This window comes from Rhipicephalus sanguineus, chromosome 4, assembly GCF_013339695.2.
Source record: "Rhipicephalus sanguineus isolate Rsan-2018 chromosome 4, BIME_Rsan_1.4, whole genome shotgun sequence".
NCBI classification, from domain to species: Eukaryota; Metazoa; Arthropoda; class Arachnida; order Ixodida; family Ixodidae; genus Rhipicephalus; species Rhipicephalus sanguineus.
The window spans coordinates 19,881,258-19,907,507 of record NC_051179.1 but is presented as its reverse complement, the minus strand read 5'-3'; the positions used below and the strand labels follow the sequence as shown (position 1 = coordinate 19,907,507).

At 43.9% G+C, this 26,250-nt stretch overlaps 2 protein-coding genes across 2 annotated transcripts in view; both read left to right on the top strand.

Moving 5' to 3' along the window:
- The first annotated feature begins 648 nt into the window (after nt 1-648).
- LOC119389234 (ubiquitin-conjugating enzyme E2 Z) lies at nt 649-1,356 on the top strand. The gene has a single exon (XM_037656439.1). It carries the CDS (start codon nt 649-651, stop codon nt 1,354-1,356), a length of 708 nt encoding a protein of 235 aa, XP_037512367.1.
- A 2,274-nt stretch (nt 1,357-3,630) lies between these two features.
- LOC119389551 (RING finger and transmembrane domain-containing protein 2) overlaps nt 3,631-26,250 on the top strand; it is a 38,277-nt gene continuing 15,657 nt past the window's right edge. Inside the window, exons 1-5 of the mRNA XM_037656863.2 lie at nt 3,631-4,059; nt 5,766-5,925; nt 9,676-9,814; nt 17,266-17,544; nt 18,985-19,061. Coding sequence (XP_037512791.1) covers nt 5,776-5,925; nt 9,676-9,814; nt 17,266-17,544; nt 18,985-19,061 — 645 coding nt within the window. The 5' untranslated portion in view covers nt 3,631-4,059; nt 5,766-5,775. The remainder of the gene's footprint in view (nt 4,060-5,765; nt 5,926-9,675; nt 9,815-17,265; nt 17,545-18,984; nt 19,062-26,250) is intronic.

Here is a 26,250-nt window from a genome sequence, read left to right as displayed (position 1 = left end):
TGGACCCTGAACCACTTTACCGAGTAATGATCGAATGACCTCAGTATCGAAGCTTATTGCCTCACGAATCGATTGCTGCAAAAATTTCTCGAATCCGTCAAGAATGAACGGAGTTACAGGCATTTGTCGCACGCTTTATTAAGCGGTTTCTCTCGTCCCGACGTGCGTGCTGTTACATAGGGAGGGGTGGCACGGGGAAGGAAGTTACGTCAGCGCGCGTGACGAAACGCGCTCGCTCTCTTCCGCTGCGATTCGTGTGCGCGAGCGTTGCTCACTGTATAATGTTAGCAGACTATGAATGAAGCCAACAGACATTTACGCCAAGGAAAGCACAGGGGACATTGTTGTTTTTAACTGCAGTGTAATGACTATGAACTAAATGGAAAGGAAAATAAAGTGGACAAGAGATCACCCTTTCCATCGGTGGGATCCATACTCACAACCTTCGAAGGACGCATCCATGTATTTCCAAATGTGTTTTCCAGATTAATGAGATGTATTTTCAAATGTATTTTCCAAATTAATATCTGCATGTTCAGATCACCAATTCTAGGTCAATCCCCCATAGTGGGTAAGTTCCATATTGGCGGCAAACAACGACATCATCTTCTTCTCAAGAGTACAGCATCCGAAGAAAGCCCGACCGGAATGGCTCGCCGACCTCAAGATCCCGGGGACGAACAACCGACGCCTCAGTGCCTGCAAAGGATTCAGAGCGACCTGGCGGAGCTGCACGCCGACCCACCGCCGGGCGTGTTCGTCTCGCCCGAAGAGAACGACATGACCGTTCTGCACGCCATTATTGTGGGTTCCTGGGGTACGCCTCTAGAAGGCGGCTTCTTCCACCTGGTGCTCAAGTGCCCCGGCGACTACCCTTTGCGACCGCCTCGCGTGCGCTTCTTGACCGGCGTGGGCAAGGCGTCGTTCAACGGCCACATCTACGGCGAGTCTATGTGCCTCAGCGTGCTCGGCACAGCTCCCGGACCGAGTTGGAACCCCGAGATGAACATCAGCAGCTTGCTCGCCGCCATACAATCCTTCCTGGCCGATGGTGCTTCAGAGCGCATGCGCCACAACGCGATCAGCATCGCTGTGTGTGACACGCTCGAAGCTTGCCTGCGAGAGAGCACTGCAGACTCGCCTTCGATGCCTCCTGCTCTGAAGAAGCAGGTCCTCAAGTACTACACCGACAACTATGCAAAGTACGAGGACGCGGTGAAGGCGCAGATCGGTTCGCCGGGAGCGTTGTCGTGGGTCAGGAATCTAATGATTGGCGATTACCAACAACTGCTCAAGCGACTTCGAGACATCAAGAAGAAGATCGACGACCAGAACGCCGCTGCCGCTGCAGAGTGATATAACGAGTGATGCTTTTTTGGCGGTCGTCCCTGCTAAACTATAGAACGCTGGGCGGAGAGACGGGGAAGCAAGTCGGATCGAGCCTAGTGTTCAATTCTGCGCGCACGTCTCTATACGAATTCTCAAGCGCGACATGAACAGCTCAACTCATATATTAGGCGTGGAGCATGTGGCGGCGCCGGCATAAAGATTGCGGCAATTTCCAGCAGTAGGAAGTGTTTCTTGTATTCTTGCTTGATCTCTTAGGTGAATTCGCATTTCCTACTATTATATTTATTATTATCATTATTATTATTTCCGTTCTCTAGCGAGTATGCAGGAAAATTATTTAGCACATCGACAACTGCATCGAATTCCATTCATTTCAATTTCAATATTGCACACGTATAATACCCACGGATTCGAACGCGACATCAATTTTATTAGTATAACGACTTGTATGTGCGATTGCTCGAAATAACCACGTCTTGTGGCGACGAATCTGGTCTCTAAAGATAATGTTGGCTCTGCTCTACGTGTTCGATCGAGTCGAAATTATGCCTATATGACCCGAACTGAAGACTGTAGAAACGAAAGCATGTGCATCACTTAGCCCTAAATTGTCCTATTTCAATCCGCGAGTACTGTGCATGGCAACCAAAACTGGTTGGACCCGTAGTCGTAGTCTGCGTGGTTGCGAGGGGAGGTGGGCGTCCGCCCCATTCCCCCAAACTCGTCCACGTGGGTGCGTCGCACCCCCACTGGGTCCTCCCCCTCACACTTATGGCCCCACTGCCCAATTAGCGATCGCATTCTTTTTTTTCGATTTGATTAATTGTACATTGCTCTCAATACACAATTAGTCGGGCTTGACCAGCCCCCAGCCCTCAGCCGCAAATCTCGAAAGTACAGCTACAGCTTTTGAAAGTTGGGGCTGGTATCCATGGGGAATAACAACGGCCTGGGACACAGTGCAAGATGCCGCGTTGTGTGCTTTTTAACATCGGAACAGTTTAAGCTCGGCAATCCCTCGATTCGCCTTCGCGAAAACTATCATAGCCATGCCGGCGCGCGATCTCTTCGTCATTTTCTTCTTTTTCGCTCCCCGAACACGTGCGCCCGGCACGCTCTCTCCCACTGCGCCTATTTGTCAGGCGTGGGATGCAATAACTCGGATAGGCGAGAGAACGAGTGCACAGAGAGAGAAAAGGAAAGAGATACAAAGAAAGACATAGAGAAAAAGAAAGAAAAAAAAGACAGAGAAAGAAGGAGATATAGAAACAGACTCAAAAAAGACAGAAAAAACAGAGATCAAGAAAGAAAGAGAGAGAAGCAAGAAGAGAAAGAAATAAGAGAGAGACAGAGAGAAAGAGGAAGCGAGAAATAGAGAAAGCTAATTAAGCTACTTGGTGCTGAGCGATTGTCTAACGATTCCCAATCGAACCCGATCGATACCTATATAGCCCATACTCGGGATTTACAATGGGATCACGTGAACAGTTCGTGCATCGGCGGGTGAATGCACGTGTGCCTAGTCAAGCCAGCTGAATGTCGACCAGACTTCTCTGCCCCATCCTTGCACAACTCAGAGGAAGTTGCGGAAATTTTTATTAATTATGTCGTACCAACGCGCCGAAGCATCCATTTTGGCCGATTTATTTCGTGTACTTTGCTGTCAATGCACAGGTAGTTGGGCCCGACTAGCCCCCCCCCCCCTCTCCTCCTCATGTACCCGGCCACAAAGCTCGAAAGCACAGCTAAGCTTTTTAAGGCGAATGCCCGAGATGCCTCATCAAACGGGAAAATTGACAGTCGGCGTCCTGCGGCGTCGGCGCAGCACGAGTGATGCAAAAAATCATCACGAGATGACGTCACCATATGGGACGTCATCATGACGTCACAGATCGACAAAATGTGTGACGTTATTAGCTTTCGGAGGGGGCCGGGGGAAGATCAGTACATCAACTGAGAAGAAGATGACCTTCGCGTTCGAGTAGTCTTACATAAAGGACCCTGTGAGTTTTTGGATGCTGGGAATGGGACGCAGGGAAAGACTACGGCCTGGGACACGGTGAAAGATGCCGTTGTGTACTTGTTGCCAATGCTGAGCTCTAAAAAGCAATTTGAAAACGATTTCCCTTCCTCTATGCACAGCAACACGAATGAAACGCACGCTCAACCTTTTCTCTTTTTATTATTCCTAATGCGAATGCGAAACCGAAACCAGCAAGTGACGATGATCGCCTTACTGCATACGCTGGTGGCGTCCTCAGCGTTGCGAGCCGCGGCACGACGGTGCGCGACGGTGGTGCAGCTGCTCGCGCTGGCGTCCGAGCCGATCACTGCTGCGAATTTTCCTACACCGCAATCAGTCGATGTCGTCACCAAGTCGGGTCGCGAAGCCCGCCAGCGCCCATTCGGCAGCTCTCTGATCACACGAAATTCAGGCGCTGTAAGCTAAATAGTAGCGACCGTCGACGCAGCTTTCCGACACTGTCCAATGTGGACGCTCCTAGCGCTATCAGCGTCGGGCGACGCTTCGCAACGCTCCTCGCGGCATGCATGTTTAGTATAGCCCTCTTGCTGTTTTTTGTCTCGTCTCGTCACCTCTGTAACGCCTACGTGGATCAAGCTGGAACCCTCGCAAAATCCACCGGTTTGCGTCCACGGCACACCCCAGCCCGACAGCGGTAGCGCTGGTCGATCTTCTCCTGACAACAGGTTGGTTTCTGTTTTGTTTTTCCACGACTCGCTCGTGCCATCGGGCGCTAGTATTGACACAACGACACGGCATTGTATTCGTTCCTTTTGTACTCTCCTTTTTATCGGACCTCGGCCTACTTGCGTTTTACCATCGTTAAACACATTTATCGTTCATAAACATGCATGCCGCATCATCGCGCGATGCTGGTGAAAACAGCCCATATCTGTGATGCAATTACACGGCAAGGCTGAAAAGGTAAGCATATGAGCCTACGCCTGGGTTTCTAGGGCGATCGCTCTCGGTGTCGTATGTGCGCCCAGGTCAAAACGAAGTCACCTGATTCCACGTAAACAGCTACCATAGTACGGTCAATGCACGATTTGCTGTCACCTTACTTCAGTGTGTGGTTGCCGCGCGCGTATGTCTTCCTGTTAGATCCCAGCTCTTGGGCACATGCTTGCTTCACAGCGCACGAGCTATTAATAGCACCTTAATCTACACGTATACGAAAACCAAGGAAAAATATCTCTATGCATACACTGCCTCTTCGAGAAAGTATGTCGCGTGATGAACTTGATCGTAAATTTAATTATCGTACTTCAAATGGAACGAGCGATTCGCAAAGCAACGTTTCATTTTCTCATGGATCGATTGTTTATCTTGCTGCTTCTTCGCCCAAAAAAATAACTCCGAAATCGTCCCCCTTTTGAGGAAGGAATGCACGCAACGAATGTGCCAGCTCAGTTGGTTCATTATCGTCCAACTTGTAGTGCGCCGTCATCTATGTATCAGAATTCGGTATACCGGATTTCGAAAAATCAATGCTTGCGTTTTCTCGCATATCAAGTGACGTTGGAGGTAGAAGGTGAACTTAAGATTGAAGCAATTTCCTCAATCTGTCATTCAGTTTATAGCGTCTTATTTACTTACTGTTTATCTTATCTCTCATGCTCAGAAGTAAAGTTAAAAGCAAACACTAAGCAAGCCCTACAGGTTTCAGTAAACATTGAATGGTGCACTTTTGTTAACCTGTCTTCTACGAATGTTTAGAATGCTGCTCACACACTATGACCTGATGCGTACGATCCACATACACGAGCAAGATGCCATTTACCTCAAATTCGCGTATTCATACAGACACAACATTGAGTGACAGCTTTTTTAAGTGGATGCGTAACCCCTGTTTTTCATACATCGTGTCATTTCAATTATCGCACTTAACAGAAGCTCTTCAGTCATAAAAGAAAGTCGCACATCTGTGACAATAGCAGTCTCGGCTATTTTAATATCAATGTTCACACACACACACACACACGCAAAAAAACTCCATTAGCAGCACGGCTGTTGAACCTGTGGTGCATGATGTCGCAAAATCCAGCATTCCAGTCAATGTGATATAAAGCTTACGTTGAACGAATCATTGAAAAGCAGCACCATCATTTGCACATTTCACGGGTTGTTCATAACTTAACATTCAACCTTAAAAAAAGATACAGGGTTTGTCTGGAGAGGTTAAGGTATTCGTGACAGTGCATTTATTCAGGATGTTGGTACACCTTCTCAAGCAGCAGGATATTGAATTTCGTTATGTATCTGCACTGCTTATCAATCTGTTCTTTGACAATGTACCCTTGATCTATGGGAATCAGTAACAAGGGAGTCCTTGCATTTTATAGATCATAATTATTTACTGAATCTCGTTCATTGTTGACATGTGTCGCAGAGAGGCAGCTATGGCAGAAGGGGGGCCTAGTGGCGAAGGCCGGATGGGCAACGGTGCCCTGCATCGTGTGCTTGGTTGGTCATCCGTGGCTCGTTCATACAGCGCTGAACGAGGGCTGAACCTGACCGGCCCAAGAAACCTGCGGCGTGACATTCATCAAGTAAGAACGAAAGAAGGGGAATTTTTTCGAGGGGCTCGTTTCTTTGATACACGCAACCAAACGAATACAATGGACTATTAGGCCAAGGCGAGCATATGCGACACTGCCATTAACTGCAGTGTAGTAATTACAATGTCAGTTGAAATGAATTAAAATGGACGAAAAACCATCCTTTCCGTCGGTGGGATCCGAACCCACAACCTTTGGATCCCACCGATGGAAAGGGTGGTTTTTCGTCCACTTTAAATAATTTCAATAGACATCGTAATTGGTAACTAACAGTAAATGACAACAATTAATATCCCCTATGCTCTTCTTGGCCTAATTGTCTGTTGGACTCATTCGATCCATCAGGTAAGGTGATGTGACCTTTAGAGAATAAAATGTGGGAAGCACGCGTCACAGAGGCCAGGATTCTACTGTGACTGTTATTGCACAGATGTTATTTTATTGTAAGATGTCGCGCATGTGTGTTAAATACCAGCCGCACCATTGTTATGCTTTGCTGTTTGTGATCTTGAATCAATGGCTCTGTATGATCGATGGCATCAAAACTCCAGGCTAAGTAAATGCGCGCGGCAAGACATTCTGAGGTTGCACAGCTGCAAGTGTTCCCTCCTTCACCGTCACCGATTGTCTTCATGGTGGTGATACGTGCAGTTTCCTGGGACATAAGGGTACTGCGTGCAAGCTTTCCTTTCTTTTTTTTTACGCTACAGTGTATTTTTAAAATTGTAAAAAAAAACAACAACTGAAAGATTGGTTCTCTTTTCGATGTTCAAATTGTGTTTATGTTACCATTGGTATTATGAAGAACTGCAGTAACGTGAGAAGCATTTACTATGAGAATGTATTGCATGGAAGAATAATATAGTGCAGTGAGATAGTGAATCACGCATATTAATCCTTAACCAATTAGGCTAGTGATAAATTTATTACACAAATACAATTTAGAAAGCAATGCAAACAAAGTGGCATACGCATCACAGAATCGTAGAAAATAGCATATTATGGTGAACACACAAGGTATACTATGAAGGTCACCGACTTGAGACGTTGTAGAACTGTTAAGAAGGGCAGAATACATGTGGAAAGATTAGCATGTAATGTTAATAGCACGAACAGCTTCATTAAATTAGTGTGTGGTCTAAACTCGCCTGTAGCAGTGGAAGATGTGTCATGCTTTTCTGTACATGTCTCTGAATTATTATTATTATTATTATTATTATTATTATTATTATTATTATTATTATTATTATTATATTATTATTATTATTATTATTATTATTATTATTACCAGAACAGTTTGTGGCAGCAAGAAACAAGGTTTACATTACCTGTCTGTCTATTAGCACCTTCCATCATTGAATACACAGCCAGTGCAATCATTGTCATGCAGTTTCATGGTTATTTCCTCATTCTCAGCTTCACCCTTGCCAAAAAAAAAAGAGAACGTTGCCGCCACCATAGGTGTCCATGCTTTCACCCTAAGGCAATGTCCAGTTTCAAACTGAACTCAATGACTGCCGGACTGTTATGCTGCTTTGTTCTTATGTCATTTTCGTCAAACCCTGTGCACAGTCTTTGAGATTTGTGGTGTTTGTGACCACAACATTTGAGAGCTCACGACACTTATCTATTTAATTTCATTAAGCTTATCCTCTAGGCCTCTCAACACTCCAGAGGAGGCTGATCATGTTAGCCATGCAACCTGTGCTCAAACATGGAACTCGCAAATTGTTGTCTGTTAAGAATTGTGGTGTAAGATGCAACAAGATAATACGCAGTAGCAAAATAATTCGAAGGGGGAGGGTAGGGGGGTTGAAACGTCCCCCCCCTCCCTCGGAAACTTTTTAATTTTGCATTTGTATATATACACGCACACATACAAATGCATGCACAAACATACATAAAGTATGGTTGAACTCCCCACCCTTAAAAAAATTTCTGCCTACGCCTCTGGTACATATGTCATGCAAGAAGTAGTTTAGAAGGCTCAGAACAATCTCAAGATGTGTCCCCACAAGCGATGATGATGAAGAACACTATGTGATGATGATCATGTACAGATGATGAAGTGCCTGATAAATGCCCACACTATTTTGACATCATTCAGGAGCAGTGAGACTAGTAACAAAAGGACCTGTTTAAAATGCCACCTATAAGCAGTACTTGCAACACTGTTTGGGAACTGGTTCCATTCGTTGCAGATTTTTGCAATGAGGAACGAAATAAAAGCCTACATGGGCATGATTAAGAGTGCCGTGTATAATTTACTAGAACGCTACAAACCAGTTTTATTTTTGTTACGGAAGTGGAAGTGTCACACTACGCTGGCTCCTTTCATACCCACAATCGTTGCTGAGCACAGACAGAAAAAATAGGACATACGCAGTCCTCTTACTGACTTTAATAAGCAACATTATCTCACCCAGCCTTACCACTACACGATGTCAGCAGATATTGCTCACAGTAATGACGTCATGATAACATTGATGACACCAGGCCTGGTATATTGTGACCAGTATCAGCATCAAATTAAAGTGTCTCATTGAATTAAAATTTCCTTACTAGAAGTCATAATTTTACGTGGAAGGGGAGTGTGCTAGAGTTTTGTCAATTTAAAAAATGATGTGAATGTAATGGTAGATGAGTGGCAGCACAAGAGGAAGAAATATATCCACGGTACTCCAACGTAGATGCCTCGTGCCCTGTTGTGAGAGTCGGTTGCGACCGGTACTCGACTAGGCAGCATGGGTCTTGTTGCACGTAATAATGACCTATACATCGTTCTCACAGCTTCGCACTTTGCACAAAACTACTCTTCTTTACAAGCTCTGTTTGTAAAGTAATGAGACTGGGCCTGGTAAAAAGAACTTATTGATCTGATCGGTACATATTGTTTGAATTCTTCAAAATAGATTCCTTGGGCATTGGTACACAGATTCCAACGCAATTTCCACACTACAAAGGCTCCCTGAAAGTCGGCTGCCATGACCTCTTTCAGAGACTGTGACAGCCCTCTGGATGGCGGGGACGCTGTCGAAACAGTAACCTTTCTGGCTTCTCTTGAGCTTAGGAAACAGGAAGAAGTTTACCAGGCTTACATCAGGGCTGATGCAGCCCTGATACAGCCATGATGCGAGCCCGGCAGATTCTTCCTGTTCCAAAAATCTGAAGAGAAGCTAGAGAGGTCACCGTTTTGACGGTGTTCCCGCCACCTGACAGGCTGTCACAGAGCCTCTGAAAGAGGTCATGGTAGCCGACTTTCAGGGAGCCTTTGCAGCGTGGGAATCATGTTGGAATTTGTGCATCGACGTTCAAGGAAACTATTTTGAAGTATAATAATAATAATAATTGTTTGAGTTTAACATCCCAAAACCACGATATGATTATGAGGGACACTGTAGTGGAGGGCTCCGGAAATTTTGACCATCTAGGGTTCTTTAAATGTGCATCTAAATCTAAGTACACGGGCCTCAAGCATTTTCGCCTGCGTTGAAATTGCGGCCATGGCAGCCGGGATGCGGTCCCGCGATCTTCGGGTCAGTAGTCGAGTACCATAACCACTAGAACACCATGGCGGGTAAACTATTCTGAAGAATATAAATGATATGCACTGAGCGGATCAAAAAATTCTTTTTTACCAGATCAAGTCTCGTTACTTTACGAACAGACCCTGTATTCCTTTTGTTTTGTTCCTCAAAGGAGAAAAGCTTCTTCAAAAAACCTTTGCCGCCGGCCCCGCAGGTTCTCATGGGCCTGACCCCCCTGATCGAGCAGTCATCCCTCAACATCCAGCCGTCGCAGCTCTGGCGACAGGCTCAGCAGCACTACGAGCATCCACGCACACCCAGTTCTCAGAGCATGGCTTCGTCTTCTTCCTCGGGTGAGTCTAACACTTGCGGCTGCGTCGCTGCAAGGACCGCAGCAGACTCTTCCTCGAAAGCAGGCTCGCGATGTAGCAATGCTGCTGCAAAGTGGTGTCTGTCTTAGCGTCTATACCCTGTTTGAAACGTAGCATGCAGTGCTGTGAAGGCTGAAGAGACAAACAGCATCAGCGGGGGAAATTAAAGGCTTTGGTAAGCTAGCATACTTATCCTCATTTACACATATGGGAAAGCTGATATAATCTTTAAAACTCTTGTGCCACTCAAGAACAGAGCAACTTCTTCCAAACGTGCATGAAATGCTGGAGGCATTCATGTTCCAGGGTATCCTGTAACTTGTCACAACTAGTAAGCCGCACAATTGATTTCTACGCATTAATGCTCTAAGTAAAGGGGCCTTTATAGTTGATTGACTTGGTCATGGAGCCTCCTAAGCAATGTTTAGGTAACTTATTGATACACTGATTATCTTAAAAGAAAGCAGTATTAACAGCTTTCCTGTGGTGTACATTTCTTTCCATTTAAGCTGTTTGCCAATGTATATTTGGCTGTGTATTGCTGTAAATCGAAGTGTGAGGGTGTCTTTCTCATTTAGCCCTCATTAAAATGTGGCCTTTGTATCCGGCAATCGAACCTGCGGCCTTGTGCTCAGCTGAGTAACGCCATAGAGTCTGAACTAGATACCACAGTAGGCACAAGGGTAATTTGGAGTTAAAGGGAGGAGCCTTTGACTTGGTGAACCTGTCGCTGCATTTGAAAGTGCAGGGCCTATAGAACATTCTGCCATTGATTGCAGCTTGAGCGTGGGTGTGGTCATGCCAGTTTGGATAAGTGTCAAAACTTGCACGGGGTACACCCCCAGTGAAGAACATAGCCGCCAGCATATGCATCTGAATGGCCTGTCATGAAAACCAACTGGTGGCCTCTTGGTACTGCATATCTCAATGGTTAGCGCAAAGAAACTCAAGGTCTTTTTGTAGTGTGTCTTCTTTTATGTCCTCATGTTTCTTTGCGCTAAAGTAAAGATAGGCCTTTCACATCTTCAATTATCTGGTTGTTGAAGTGTAATGCGTAAGATAGTCAGCAACGTAGGCCTGCATCTAGGATACTCATATTTTAGATAAAGAAAATAAGTTGAACAGAGATAATCACTGGAGCCATCGTTTCAACAAGCGGGATTGTCTTCGTCAAGGCAAATAGTGTTTTAAGATAGTGCTTGGACTTCTTGTATCTGCATTGTGATACAGTTGTCAAGGTGGTTATCAATATTTCTAGTACTAGTATTTTCACTGTGTCAGTTGTTGGGTTATCATGTGTAACTTACGAGATACACAAATTGCTAATCGCTAAGTCCACAAAGATGTGCAAGTTTACCAAACGCTAATGGATGAACAATGCTTTAAGTGTATATTTTAAGACTTGGCAATTTCACATTAGCTCGTATTTTTAATACCTGACCACAACAAACAGAAATATGAACAATGCACAAGAGAATGTTTACCTAAAATCTCAGTCCTTTCCTACTTCAATACAGTAGACTCTCAGTAAACAGAAATCTCTCAAACGGAACTGCTACATAAATGCAACAGCCGCCTCTACATAATATGATTGGTCTCATGCTTGAATTCAGCACTGATGTTCATATCTCAGTAAACGGAACTCCTGTTAAACAGAGCACATTTTCCTGGTCCCTTCTGGTTCAGTTTAACCGAGAGTCTACTTTATAACTGTGTACTGCCTGCCTCCCTCCATTTTGAAAATAGTATGTTTCTGGGCAATAAAACGGTTTATTGTATTTTTTTCGCTCAGTGCAGTGATGTAGTTGCAGCTGTTGTGGATGTACAGCTTGTTTCTTTTATGCTACATGTATGTTTTATGAATAGGCTATGATCACACCAGATGTGGCATCATCGTTACAGAAGAGTTTGTAGGCAAGCTAGACACGGTTTGCCTTAATAATATGTGTTTTTAGATGGCTCAGTGACAAAAATTTTTCAACATTTTTAATTAAAACCTGGGGGAATTTTTATCTGGCAAACTTGGAGGTAGTACCACTATGATGCGTCCCCATTTTTTTAGAAACTTTGCAAATTGCACTGAATTTGAGATGTCTCTGGTCAAATTTCTGCTCTAAACCAAGGCAGCATTGAAATCAAGCATGCTAGAAATGCAGCAAAGGCCACCTTACTATCGTATCAAATGGAAATGTCCTGTACCAGATAGCACATGGAAGTTTGAAATTGAACTAGGGTCTGGGTCCGAGCTAGTTGGTAATATGACACATCGAAAAGGGTAAGCACACTAAGACGCATATAATGTGCTATGTGTGTTCTTTTTTTGTTGTCTGTGTCCTAGCACACTTACTGTTTTCCATATATTGTGTTGAGACTGAACATTGTGACCATTTGCAGCAGAGACTGATATGGCATGTTTTGCCTCGCAGGCATCTGCCGCAATGTGCCGTATGAGTACCTGCCATGACATTCCGTCACTCAAACTCTGTCACTAGGACATTTTCGTCTTACGTATCAACAAGGCGTGCTGGCGTGATGGTGATGTAGCCTGGATTGAGTGTTCAACATTGAATTTTCATATTTAGAATTCAGGGGCAGTTTTCAAGATTTATAGAAGGTACAGTTCATTTAAATGTAAGTGCATCAAAGTAAACTATGTACACCTTACGTAGGAGCTCAACTGCGAAGACTCCCATGTACACTATGCTCATAGCCTTTGTATAAAACGTTTCTGTACAGCAATGCATAAATATGGCCTGTAGAGTGTCCCAGGTTCAAATCCCTGTGTTTTATATGCAGATGTGTGTTATATACCAATTTTTCCTGTGATAATTCTAAAGTGTAGCGGATGCATCTTATAGAAAGGTGCTACTTATACACCAGAAAATATGGCATATCATCTTACAATATGTTCTCATTCGTTATAATACATACCTGATTGTTATGAATGCACACAAAGAAGACAAAAACTTGGAAGACGCTTAAGCTTCACCTTCAAGAGTAATTGGGCCCTGTGTGTATCGCCTTCTCAACTGCTAACCTGGCTTCGGTTCTCGGTGCATGCCTCAACTGTGCTGCAAGGAAACAAACGTCTGTGAGTGTAAACTCGACTGTTTCAAACTATCCAAAAGTGCCTACTGCAAGTACAGTTGTGCAGTGCCCACTATGCGTCCATAAGGCAGCACACGAACCTACACAGCTACACAGGTGCTTTCGCTGATGATGATGATTAAATATGTCTGAGCGCTTTGTAATGGGTGGGCCTTTTTAATGGTTGGTGTAATGGGTTGGCGATTCTACGCTTCTGCCATGCAATATTACATGTGTTAAGGAGACTTCTCCCACTACAAGACATTCATATAATCTTTTTTTTTTTTTTTCAAAGCTCTTCTAGGCAATGGTGTGGCTATGTGGTAGAGCACCTGCTTGCCATGCAGAAGGCTTGGGTTCGATTCTCACTCGAACCAAAGATTTTTATTATTTATTTTACTTGCATCTTTCTCGATTTTTCGGTCACGGACAATGCTGATTTTTCGCTCACAACCAATGACACCAACACCACAATTTCTGCCAAACGAACCTTCAATGCTATCGCGTCAATAATACGAGATTTGAGACAGCATTTGTTACAGCAACGCAAACATTTCTTCTCTCAACAGTGAATATATGTTCACGCAGCGAAAAGTGTCACATACTTTAATGAGCACACCTTTAAACCACATACTCTTGGCAGGCATGCGTATCTTAAGCAACATATACTACCTGGAAATCTGTGTCCATCTTTGTCCATGCAAGCGGCAGGCCAATGTGCCAATCTCATGTGACGGCACCGGCCATGCAGTTGTGTATATGCGAAGAGTGTGCTTGGTAATTTAGCAGCACTCATGTGTTGCATATCGACACAGCAAGCTCTAGCAGCAGGCCATCAAATAGAGCCTGTCAAGGTAGTCGTCACGCTCTGCACTTTTGCATATTGATTCCATGTCAATTTTTTCTCAGTATGTGCTATAGGTACTTACACTATGAAATGTACCAATTTCAGACTAACTAATGCACATATAATTGCATTTATTTTACACTGTGATCACTCCATGTAACACTGGTGCAATTTGGCTCATGCACTTAGATCAGTCCTCATCACTTTCGGTGACCAGATTGATTGCAGCATCACATGGCACTCACTCATGAATACACACATGCGCATGTTTCATGTTCTACCTTAAAAGGATACTGACACAAAATTTCGCAGCTGGGTCATTCCACGCCAAATGTCCCAGCCATTTTGGTGACCTTCTCAAATATGATCGAAAAAAATTGTGCTGCTTTCTTGCATTGAAAACAGTAAATTGCTAGAATATTTCAGTGAGAAAAAAGCTTTTGGTCACGTGGGGAGCCTTCCGAATTTCGCAGAATGTCATCTGAGGGACGTTTATTAAAATTAATGCTTGGTATCCCTTCTTGTTTCAGTGCCAAATTTGGTTTACATATTAAGCAAAAGTGTCTGTTTAAGATGTCTGAATCTCAGTTATATTACTGCAATTTTTCTGCTATGTACACCTTCACAAATTTTGTCAAAATGTTGTGCTTGCATTTTTTCCCTTGTAATACTATCCAATGTATAAATATCCCTGTAATCAATATTAACTCAACGGAAAGTATGTTTTGCGATAAAAATATTTTCACGCCACTGAAGTTTGTACATCTTACAAGAGAAAATCACGAATTTGGGAAAACCTTCATTTTGGGCCACATTGAGATGCAATTTTCACCACAAGGTGCTCCAATTAAAAATCAGGTTTATACTTCAATCGAAAGCAAATACACAGTTCTTCTTGTATGGCAGCTTCTATTATTACAATTTTTGTTTTATGGAAGGAAATAAGTTTTTCAATTTCCCCATTAACGGCTATCATCCAGTTTGCTCATTTGGTGGCTTCGTGATTGAAGTTGTCCATTGCCGTCAGTGGGAAACTTCAAAAATTATTTTATTCCTTAAAACAAAATTTGTAATAATAAAATTTGCCATACAAGAGCTGTTTATTTGCTTTCAATTGAGGTATAAAGATAATTTTTAATTGGAGCACCATGTGGTGTAAATTGCATCTCAGTGTGGCCCAAAATGAAGATTTTCACAGATACTTGATTTTTTCTCGTAAGATTTACAAATTTCAGGGGTCTGAAAGTATTTTTGTCACAAGATATACCCTTCGTAAACTAAGTATTGATTACTGGGATATTCATACATAGCATAGTATTACAAGGAAAAAAAATGCAAGCATAGAACATTTTGACAAAATTTGTGGAGGCGTATAGGGCAGAAAAACTGCAGCAATATAACTGAGATTCGGACATCTTACGCAGATGTTTTTTCTTAGTAAGTAAACCAAATGTGGCATTGAAACAAGAAACGATACTCTCAGAATTAATTTTTTAACAAACATCACTCGGACGACATCCTGCAATATTCGGAAAGCTCCCATGTGACCAAAAAACTTTTCCTCCCCAAAATATTCTAGCAATTTACTCTTTTTAATCCAAGAAATCAGCCCAATTTTTTTCGATCACATTTGAGATGGTCGCCAAAATGGTTGGGACGTTTGGCGCGAATTGACTAAGTTGAGACCGATTCTCGCAGGATCGATTCTCGTGAACATGTGTATATCATCTACCAAATCTCACCTACAAATGCAGCTTGGAAGGTAAGTTATATGAATTTTGAGGTTTGCGTGCCCAATCCAGTGCTATACACTGCACCTCACAACATTGACATCATACAAAGTCACCTGAAGGTGACCTCAAAGTTCCGCGACGTCACCACTGCAGCCGAGCTCCGCGATGCCCAGCTAGATCATGACATCATAGCTGCCATTGCGCTTTTGCCGCGCTTGCGCCAGCAGGCTACTATTCGGCGGCTGCACGCAAGTCAGTGAGTGCGGCAAACGTGTGGAAGCCTCAGGAAAGTCCTTGCCACCAGCAGATGATGAGGGCAATGACATTGCGCGGCAATGACATGCCGCATGCGAAAGAACTCGAGCATACGATGCAGGCAGCGTGGAAGTGCATCACGGTTCTGTGTGCCATTTCACGCGCTAGATGGCATTAGGTGCACGTGGTGGCTTGTTCTCGGAGCTCTCTCAAACCGAAACTGAGACTGGTTGGTAATAAACAGACTGTAATTAGTTCTTTTGCATGCTGCATCAAGCAGTGTGTCGTGTTATGACTATAATAGGCCTCTAGCGACATCTGGCAGCAAAAGAATGCCACGCCAAAATTTTTGTGTCAATATGCCTTTAAAGTTTGTCTTTTGTTGTTTCATATTATGAGTGCGGTGGTTATAAGCAACATTCAATGTAAGGAAGCCATTGTTGTTTGGAATAAGACATGATGTTGTGTGGTTACTTTTGATTGCAATCGATCCTGATCTGGATTATTATCAATACAGAGCAAGTGTAGCTGCGCTGTCACTTTAAATTGCCATTTGGTCTGATCCAGATCAAGACAGCTGTGATCGGGCTGAAGTCCACACCTTCTAGCTGAGCTTGCCAGAAAACACTAAAAAGAAAAAATTAAGTGCAGTTCATAATAAACACATAGAAGTAGCTCTTTATAAGCACTGGTATGCTGCAAATTTATACTAATGTTATGCCTGAATATTGAAATAATATTCAAAGTTGCACATATTTTGCAAATCAGCATTTGTAGCCACAACCCAATGCAGGTCCGAGAGTTGCAAATGATCAAATGATGATTATTTGCTTGTTATGATCCTTAATGACAACCTGAATATGTTTTAAGAAGAGGTACATAGTTGCAGTGCACCTTTTTCAGTGTAATAGGCAAAATTTGATAAGTGCTCTGGACCGATGAACGAAACCTAGTGCTCTTGAGCTCATTGAAACTGAATCCGGATTGTCGGACCGTGTAGTAACAATCATCATTGATTGTGATAAAATTCTGATTGCAGTCAAAAGTGACCCCGCAACACGAGTATATTGTTATGTAAAATGACACGAGGTGTGACTGTTGTTATGTTGCGTTGTTGTTGGACCACGATGAATATGGGACCAGCCCAGTCGAGAGCAGAAGTGGAACTGTTTATTCTCTAGAAAAAGGTTATGGAAGCGTAACGTAGGTGGCGCTAGTTGCTGTCCTTTAGTTCAAGGCAGCGCGTAGATGGCAGCACTAGAGCAGGAGCTGGAATATTGTGCACATATGTAACAACTATTTACGTGTGTATTTACACTGATGGGCACAGTATCGACCCAGATGGAGAACAGTACACACATTGGACATGCCAGTCCTCTTTGTCTTCCTCTGTACGTCTGACTCTTGATGTGTTAGCTCCACAGCAGTATTATTCTCGCATTTGGGTACGAATGCAGATTAGTGAAACTGCAATCCTGACAAAATAATTGGGTACATTTTTTTTCCCATAGCCCAAATGAACGCAGGTGCAGTCTCATCGTACGTGATCAACATGGAGCAAGAGGCCTCACCAACGCCTCCATTGCCCAACACCCGCAGCTCGTCGGACATGGTCACTGGAGTGGCGTCTGGAGGGCAGCAGACCGGCCCGCCTAGTGCTGACACTGGCACGGCTACTGATGACGGGGTGGCCGCCACACCTGAGGTTCGGGCCTTCCTCACCCTGATGGACAAGTACGTCACCTTCGTGCTGATCCTGCTTCTCAAGCTGGCATTCGACCATCGTGTGGGTGAGTGGACTTTGTTTCACAACAACAACAAAAAAGCTTTATTCCAGTGTACAGCGAACTCTGCAGGCCGAGGAAATTTGGCTAAAGGCGTTTCAATACATCTGAAGAGGGCCCAACTTCCCTTCGATAGTTCAGGCACATGTTGCGTCATAAGATATAGATAAATGTTATTTAGTGATTATACAGTATTATACAATGTCATACAAAATGTTTCAGATATACAATACTATGAAGTATTATAAAGTTATAATTACAAATACGAAACAAAGTACACCTAACCAATCAAATATACATAACAGTAGTTTAAGAGATGTGCTAATAATAGCTGTTTAAATATTTATTAGATATAAAACATGATAACAAGATTGCCTAATTAACAAGACAATACGATATTATTGTGTTGTTTTACGTTCCTCGTAATAGCAAACCGTTTAAAATATTTAAAGGAATAAGAGCTTGAAAAAGCACAGACACTGAAGAAGAGAATAATTTCTCTTGTGGTTAGTGAATTGCCCGTCTACAATTCCAAAAACAGCACGCTTGCCACGAGCAGACACTTTTAAGCTGGGAGACGTGCGAAGAATAAATACAGGTAGCGAGGCTGCCTTGAAGTTCCTGTACTCTGTACACCTTGCCATAATGTCATAGATTTTGATGGCATCTTTTAGGGCCTGCGTGATTCTTGATTGGCAAAAATAAACTCATTTTGTTCTAAAGCCAGAGACTTGACATGTGAAGTTTTCACTTCTCGTGCCAGTGACATCACATTGACATTTGAGGGCTGCGGTACAGGTGTGAAATCCAAGAAGGAAACCTAGATCCTAATTTTTGTCTTCTAACGGCAAACCTATCCCCGTATTCTAGGGCGTCCCTCCACTCAACGCTCCACCTTGACTCAAAAATAACGATGGCAGAGCCGCCCCTAGGTAGAAATGGTCACTGCATACGAGCTATAATCAGCAGCATTTCTTGAAAATCGCGACATCACTGTTAGTCGGGCGGTGGCACTGTGATGAACTTGGTCGAGTGAACGATGTACTTCAAGTGGACGCTTGTTTGAGAATACGAGGGCTGGTATGGTTGCAGAATTAATGCCGATGCATTTCTCAGAGAGTAGCTTGACACTTTGCATTGATGATCTCACTTTATTTAAAAGGGACGCGCAATTTTCATTGTCGTAAGTGCCATCATTCCTGGCTTTACTGTGATACAATGTTAGCAAACTTCGCTCTGTGTCCAGTTATCTTAGAGAGCATATTTGGCTGGGTAATTTTTTCGCTGAGGTTTTGGGGAAACCACTGGAATGTTTGGGTGGGTCAGTTTATGGGTGGAGTTGATAGCCGGTGGATCATAGCTGCATTCATGCATTACATTTGCTTGTGTCAACAAGGTGTTCAGCAGTTAAGCTAGTGTTGTCTGTTTTTGTTTTTTGTTTTGTAGGCGTGCTAGCAATCGTGGGACTCTTCATCACATTTTGCCATGCCAACTCTGTTATCAAGCGCGAGGTCAGCAAACAGGTGAGTTATTTGTAAGAGCTGTTGGGCTAGTTAGCATGTGATTACTGGAATAAGCAACATTCCTAATTTTTTAACAAGCAACACTCGCTGCGACCACGGTAGGGAGGTGAGTACAACATGTGTTGTGTACTATATAACCATCTTCATATTCAGCTAAAAAAGATCTGCATTGCATCGTGTGTCATACTTTTGCTGTGCTACACGCTTTCAGCGGCCCAAGACAGAGAACTGGCTCTGATACTTGACGATGCAAAAGTGTTGAAGGCTTTTAGTTGTTTTGAAGAGTTGTTAGTGATTTTAAAAGCTAACCCTTTCGTAACTATCACAAACTCAGTGGATGAAATTTTAGAATTATTTGGACATCATGCTGATGGGCTTTCTTTTATACATGAGCCTCACATGGGACATGGCGTGTACCATATTTGCTTGAATATAAGATGGTCACGTTTGTAAAATAAGGCTACAGCTCTGCAAGCACCCAGAAAAGGCAGTATGGGCATGTTTTTGCGTTACCAAGTCACTCTGTACTTCAGCAATTGTCGTGCCATCACCTTAGACCGAGTGATGGTTCATTCCGCACCCAAGCAGAGGTCAACTGTTTTCTGTTGTCAAGATGATCACAGCCTTCTTCCACTATTTTCATTGTCCGTTACTTTGCTTGCTTCATAGTGGCACCCACTGACACAGACACAAAGGTAAAGTTGGCGCCACTTGAAGCTGTGTAATGACCAGATTTTAGGCAAATGCCTATTTTATTCCTTACGTTCCTGTCACCCCACCTTGATATGTGTATGAGCATGAATTAGAGGTTAAGAAGGGCTTTTAGAGTGCCTACAAACGCCTGTTTTTGGTGTTCGTGCCTAAATGCCTAGAAGTGTCTATAAATGCCTATTTTCAAAATCGAGGCTTGTATGAACACTACTTAGCCTCAAGTTTCCCTTTCGAGTACAGTTTGACACTGTTATTCATGTTACCGGGCAACATTGACTGTTCGAAACTCTATAGGGTTCGGCCTAGTCCTCTAGTTCAGCCATCTTCTGGAAAAGAACCGCTAGCAGCGGTGAAATCCTGGGACGTGCTGGCCAGCATACGCCGCCACGCTGACATGGCGCAAGCAGTTGGCAGCGATACCACAGAGAGCAAAGGAAGAAAGAAAAATCACGCCATCTCCCGCTAAAGGGGACCATGAGGCGATGCGAAGCAACGTTTCGGCATGTCGAGCCCGCGTTTCAGAGGGGGATGGGAGAGGGGGAAGGGAGTGGAGAGGGTTTGCGCATGAGCAGTAAGGGTGGTCACGCACGCCGCACACCACCCGTTTGAACTCCGCCATAAGATGCGCGTCTAAAAGTGGTGTGCATGCAGCCTTTTGTTTTGTTTGTAATTTACTTTTTAAGTTGTCCAGCGACAGGGGAGAAATCATTCCTACACAATTCGATCCGGCCAATACGGCATCCCTCCATTCTGGTCTTTTAGCAGTCTGGCTATCTGCTCCTGCAGCTCTGTCCTTCCCAGCCATGCCAAAAGGAAGACACACAGGAGTGTGTTGATTCAACAGTGGACACTTGACTCGCCATGCTACAGAATAAAAAGAGAGACCGTGTTCTGCGAACCGTGCGGGAAGAAGGACAATTTCACGGCTATGTCCAAATGTTGGCGCCTTTTGTGCCATCATAAACAACAGGGTGTGTCCAGATAAGATCGAACACGAGGTCCCGGTCACCCTTCCCGATTGTGATGAAATTTACTGTAGGTCTAGGCATTACACCCAGAACAATGGTTTCGCAGTTAGTCTTGCGAAAAAAATTTTGTTCGCCTGAAAAAAAACATACAACTTTTGGCCGCAAAAAACGCTTTTCCGCCAATTTCGCGATTTTTGAATTTTGAGAGCACCACGGAAAAAACGGCGCACTGCTTCTTCACAATATTTATTCCTTAAAGAACAAGGGAAATACAATCTTATGAGTCTATTACTTCCCTTGCTTGTTGAAGCACTTTTGAAGAAAAAAATCACACACTTGGCAAATGGCACAAAATACCTCTATTTCAGGAATTTATGCTGCAAGCAAGTTAAAGTGAGGATAATAAAAATCGGTACATATTAACTCTGATACTTTCACTCTCTTTTAAAATAATTTGCGTGGTTTTATCGCGCTCCATTTTACTCGATAATTGGGCTGAAACGTAAGTGATTTACCAAAACCGCCGAACTTTGAAAATGATTTTCTCAAAAAGGCCATTTTTTATTTTTTTTAAAATCCTTCTGATTGAAGTCAAGGACGTCATCTACCATTGTGCAGAAAAAAAACGTTGCATTATTTTTGTTGCTAACAAGTTATAGTGCGTCAAATGTGACCATGCCAGCCTAGCGGCCGCGTCATTCGTTATGGGCTGAAGCTTGGGTATAAGTTGCTAAAAATACTTGTGCGTGACATAATCACAGATCAGCAGCTCCACACCAACAAATGCGCAGCCCGGTGTCATGGTTAAGCAAGCTTTGTTTTGGGATCAGCCGCTTGACAAACCCGCAGCAGCAGCCGCTCGATGCTGCGGGCGCTCACATTTCACGAGTACCGCTTCGACTGCGGATGAGCTCCGCTTGCATGCCAAACTACGCTCAGAAGACGAACGAGAGAAGGAATGCATCACTGTGAAAGTTAAAGGCTGTTAAGTGCCAACAAATGTGATAATATGCAACGAAAACTCTGCCGGCAATTCCCCAGTGAGCGCCTTCAATACAGCACGGATGTATTTTTTTTCCCTGCTGTTATGCCTGAAGCCGCATAATATCATGATAAACGCTCGACTTGCGTTGAATATTCTATCTGCGGACGCACAACAATACAGTATTGTAAGAGCGGTTCTTTAATGAAGTAAAGGATTTGGACACACTTCTTTTCACAGCCGGCTGACACAAGTGTTCTGGCACGAGATGAACAACTGCAGTTTGAGTTGCTCGACCATCAGAAGCAAGTATGACAGCTTTCTTTAGATGTTAGTGGCTTTCTTTTGTGTCATATATTGCTCATAGAATGAACCTAATTATCTTTAGGCCATCCGAAGAGAGAAAGCAACACATGAGCGCACTACTGGAGGCACCGACTGGGAAATTGCCGGCAGAGTTTTCGTTGCCTACTATGACATTTGTTGGCACTTAACGTCCTTTAACTTTCACAGTGATGCATTCCTTCCCTCGTTTGTCCTCTGAGCGTAGTTTGGCGCTCAAGCGGAGCTCATCCGGAGTCGAAGCGGCACTCATGTAATGTCAACGCCCGCAGCATCGAGCGGCCGCTGCTGCGGGTTTGTCAAGCGGCTGATCGCAAGACAACGCTTGCTGAACCATGACACCGGGCTGTGCATTTGTTGGTGTGGAGCTGTTGATTTGTGATTATGCCACGTACAAGTATTTTTAGCATCTTATATCCGAGTTTCAGTCCATAATGAACGACGCGGCCGCTAGGCTGGCAGGGTCACATTTGACGCACTATAACTTGTTAGCAACCAAAATAATGCAACGTTTTTTTCTGCACAATGGTAGATGACGTCCTTGACTTCAATCAGAGCGATTTAAAAAAAAAATTAAAAATGGTCTTTTTGAGAAAATCATTTTCAAAGTTCGGCATTTTTGGTAAATCACTTACATTTCAGCCCAATTATCGAGTAAAACGGAGCACGATAAAACCACGCAAATTGTTTTAAAAGAGAGCAAAAGTATCAAAGTTAATATGTACCGATTTTTATTATCCTCACTTTAACTTGCTTGCAGCAATAAATTCCTGAAATACAGGTATTTTGTGCCATTTGCCAAGTTTGTGATTTTTTTCTTCAAACGTGCTTCGACAAGCAAGGGAAATAATAGACTCATAAGATTGTACTTCACCTGTTCTTTAAGGGGAATAAATATTGTGACGAAGAATTGCACCGTTTTTTCCCTAGGTGCGCTCAAAATTCAGAAATCGCGAAATTGGCGGGAAAGCCTTTTTTGCGGCCAAAAGCTGTATATTTTTTTTCAGTCGAACAAAATTTTTTTTCGCAAAACTAACTGCGAAACCATTGTTCTAGGTGTAATGCCTAGACCTACAGTAAATTTCATCACAATCTGGAATGGTGACCAGGACCTCGTGTTCAATCTTATCTGGACACACCCAATAACATTTGTTGGTTTCCTGTTGTAGACAGAGGTCGTGCACATCATTGTTTTGAAGTTATGTGCATTTATGTAAAAATTTATTGCGCCTATATTTACAATGTTGGAGGCCCGAAACATTGTTTTGCCTGCGTATTTCACCCACCTAAAACGTGCTTTTTTAATGCCTAGAAGCTCAACCTCTAGGAATGAGAGTGACAGAAATTTGTAATGGAAAGCAGCAGATGCCTGAGATGATGTTGCCATTTATTCGTATTTGAGAAACACATTTTGTGCGCTCATAGTCCATACTGCACACTGGTTTGCCGGCTTGTCTTGGCTTATTCTGTCAATGGAACTTTGGTGCAGATGTCGACACCTGGGCTTTCTAAGGCCAAAACAGTGTCTTTTCAGTTTCAAAGAGGTGCACATATCAAATTAAATAACATGGCTCATTTCTTTGTTGTCCTTCAGTGATTCCACTCCTGCGCCAACTGCGCCAAAGTGCGCCAAATTGTATTTACTGCGCCATCCTGATAATATCGACGAAATTTGCGCCAAACTGCGCCAAAGTCTCGGGTTTGGGGCCGTCTATCACCGGAAATCGCACCGCCGGCGCGTCAGAACATGTGCAGCTCGATCTTGAGGCTGCCAATAAAGTCGCAATCATGGACCAAGAATTATTCCGCTGAATAAATAGCGCTCGCGCGTGCGTTCCGAGTAAGCCACGATGCCATGCACGGTGCCGACGCAGCTTCTGTTCTGCAAGTCGGCTCGACAGCAAAACGCGCTCTCCGCAGAGGCTTGTGACGTCTAGCCTATCGGTAGCGAGAAAGTGCGACGGCGATTTATCGGCGGACGTCGTCTGTTATAGAAACGCTGCTGATAGCTCGTTTCAAGCGTCGCACGGCATGTAAGGAAAGCAATGTTCAGTAATAACTACATGAGTGCCGCTAAAATGTCTGTCACTTCTGTTTCCGGACATCGCGGAATGAAATCTGAGATCGCTCGCAGTAGATATATGGGACAATATCGAATTTTCCTTGCTTCGCGTTTATGGAAGAGCACGCGAACGGTGGAAACGCGTTGACACTTTTCCTCAAATATACTTTATCCATGGATCTTCATCCAGAACAGCTTTTTCGTAATTCCTTCCGCCAGCACGTCCGAGTTTGTAATCACTCTGCAGTAAATACCCCCTAAAAGGCCCTGCCCTTTCGAGCTCACGTGCTAGGGTTCCAATTCGAATTTTTTGCTTGCTTTTTTTAAAAATGTCATCTCATTAGTAAAATCATATCTCCTGGTCGGAGCAGCCGCAAATGCGCAGCTGTCAGTAGCGGGCCCGTCGCTGACGGCCCACAGTGAAGCGGCTACGCCATGTTACACGTCCGCCCCTCGCTTTCGGGGGTCAATAGCTAACGGTTAAAAAAAACTCAGTTTCGCTTAAGAGCGAAGCAATGAATGCGAAACCAAAAAAATTGTATTGTGAAACGAAGTAAGCCTAGCAGCTAACTCTTTTGGATCCGATCTCGCGTAACTCAACAAAACGCTGGTTTAAGGGAATATGGCCCCTCCAGGAACCGAAGCGTTTTCTTGCTCCGAGTTCTCTAAACGCGAAGTAAGCGTTGAGGGCACAGCAAGTTTACGAGTCGTCTCCTGATGCCTTGAGATAGCGCGCGCGCAAGCGACTGCGTCCTTCGAAAGATGCCCCCCCCCCCCCTTCCGCTCCCCTGGCGTCCCTTCATGCTCCTTACGAAAGACGGGCGGGGCGTTTCCTCTCTGTTTGATGAGCAATCGACGGCAGGCCCGCACGCGGGAAGATGTTATCTCATGCGCTGTCCGTGCGGCTGAGACAGAAGGCCGGCTAGTTTAATCTCCGCTTCAGCCGCGTTCGTCGCCAGCGCTCGCGAGATTTTACCCGCGGCTAGAATGCGCGTGGTGATGTTATTAATTTGGACTTTATACGGAAAATTACGGCGACGGCAAAAATCCGCCGAGAGTGTCCATATAATTGCTATTGCAAGGGTCAATGTACGGGGCATATTTTGCGCCCCCCCCCCCTCTTAGGTGATTAGGGGGGGCGCCCCCCTGGCCCCCCTGTGCGCACGCCTATGCTCCTGAGATGATTTTTTCCATGAGATTTGCAATGAATCGAAATATTTCTAGCCTTCATAAGAGCCCCATAATAATGCTCAGGTGCTTGAATGTTAATGCAATATGCTTCTGCATTGCACTCCAGGATGTAAAATTCGCTGCTCCAAAGTGCTCCCAAATGCAAAATTATCTGCTCCAAAGTGCTCCAAGATGAAAATTTTGCTGCTCCAAAGTGCTCCAAAACGGAAATTTTGCTGCTCCAAAAATTGCTCCAAATCAGAAGTCCTCGGTAGCATCACTGTTGTCCTTGCAAAGGCCAAGTTTGCTCAATGTCTCGCACATGAAATTAACCTGAAAAGTGGAACGGCGTGCTGTGAGGTATCTTTTAAGCTTTGGTTATCAATATAATATATTTATCAGGCAAGCGTAAGTGTCACAAGGTTCTCCCATAACTGAACTTGTCAAAATATTCGGTGTTCAACTCTGAATCTGAAGCGACAAGCTGACTCTTAAAAAGTTCTGTTCACTTTCAACCCAAACTTCCAGGAAGCTTCTCATACTGTTTAATAGGGAACACTGCACCTTAAAACATTTTTTAAATTCTTGCTCGATTTTGGTGAAACTTGTTGAGTTTATGTACAGTAAAAGCTGGTTAATTCGAGCCTCGTTAATTTGGAAAATCAGATAGTTCAGATGTCTTCCATGGTTTTGGCCCGCATATGCATTGTTTAATGGCATCAAACTCTCATTAACTCGGTCACGTTCAGCCGCAACCCAGTTGATTCGGATGATCCTTGGAGCATGCCAAGCGCTGCAAATGTGCGACGCAACAGAACGAAAATGGCATTTGCAGACAACCGAAATGAGGCGGCACTGTCCTTATCACTATCTACATTAGTTAGTGACGATGGTTTTGTCCGAATGCGGATCTGGCACTCAGCACCTTCGTTTTAACTTGATTCAAAGTGCATA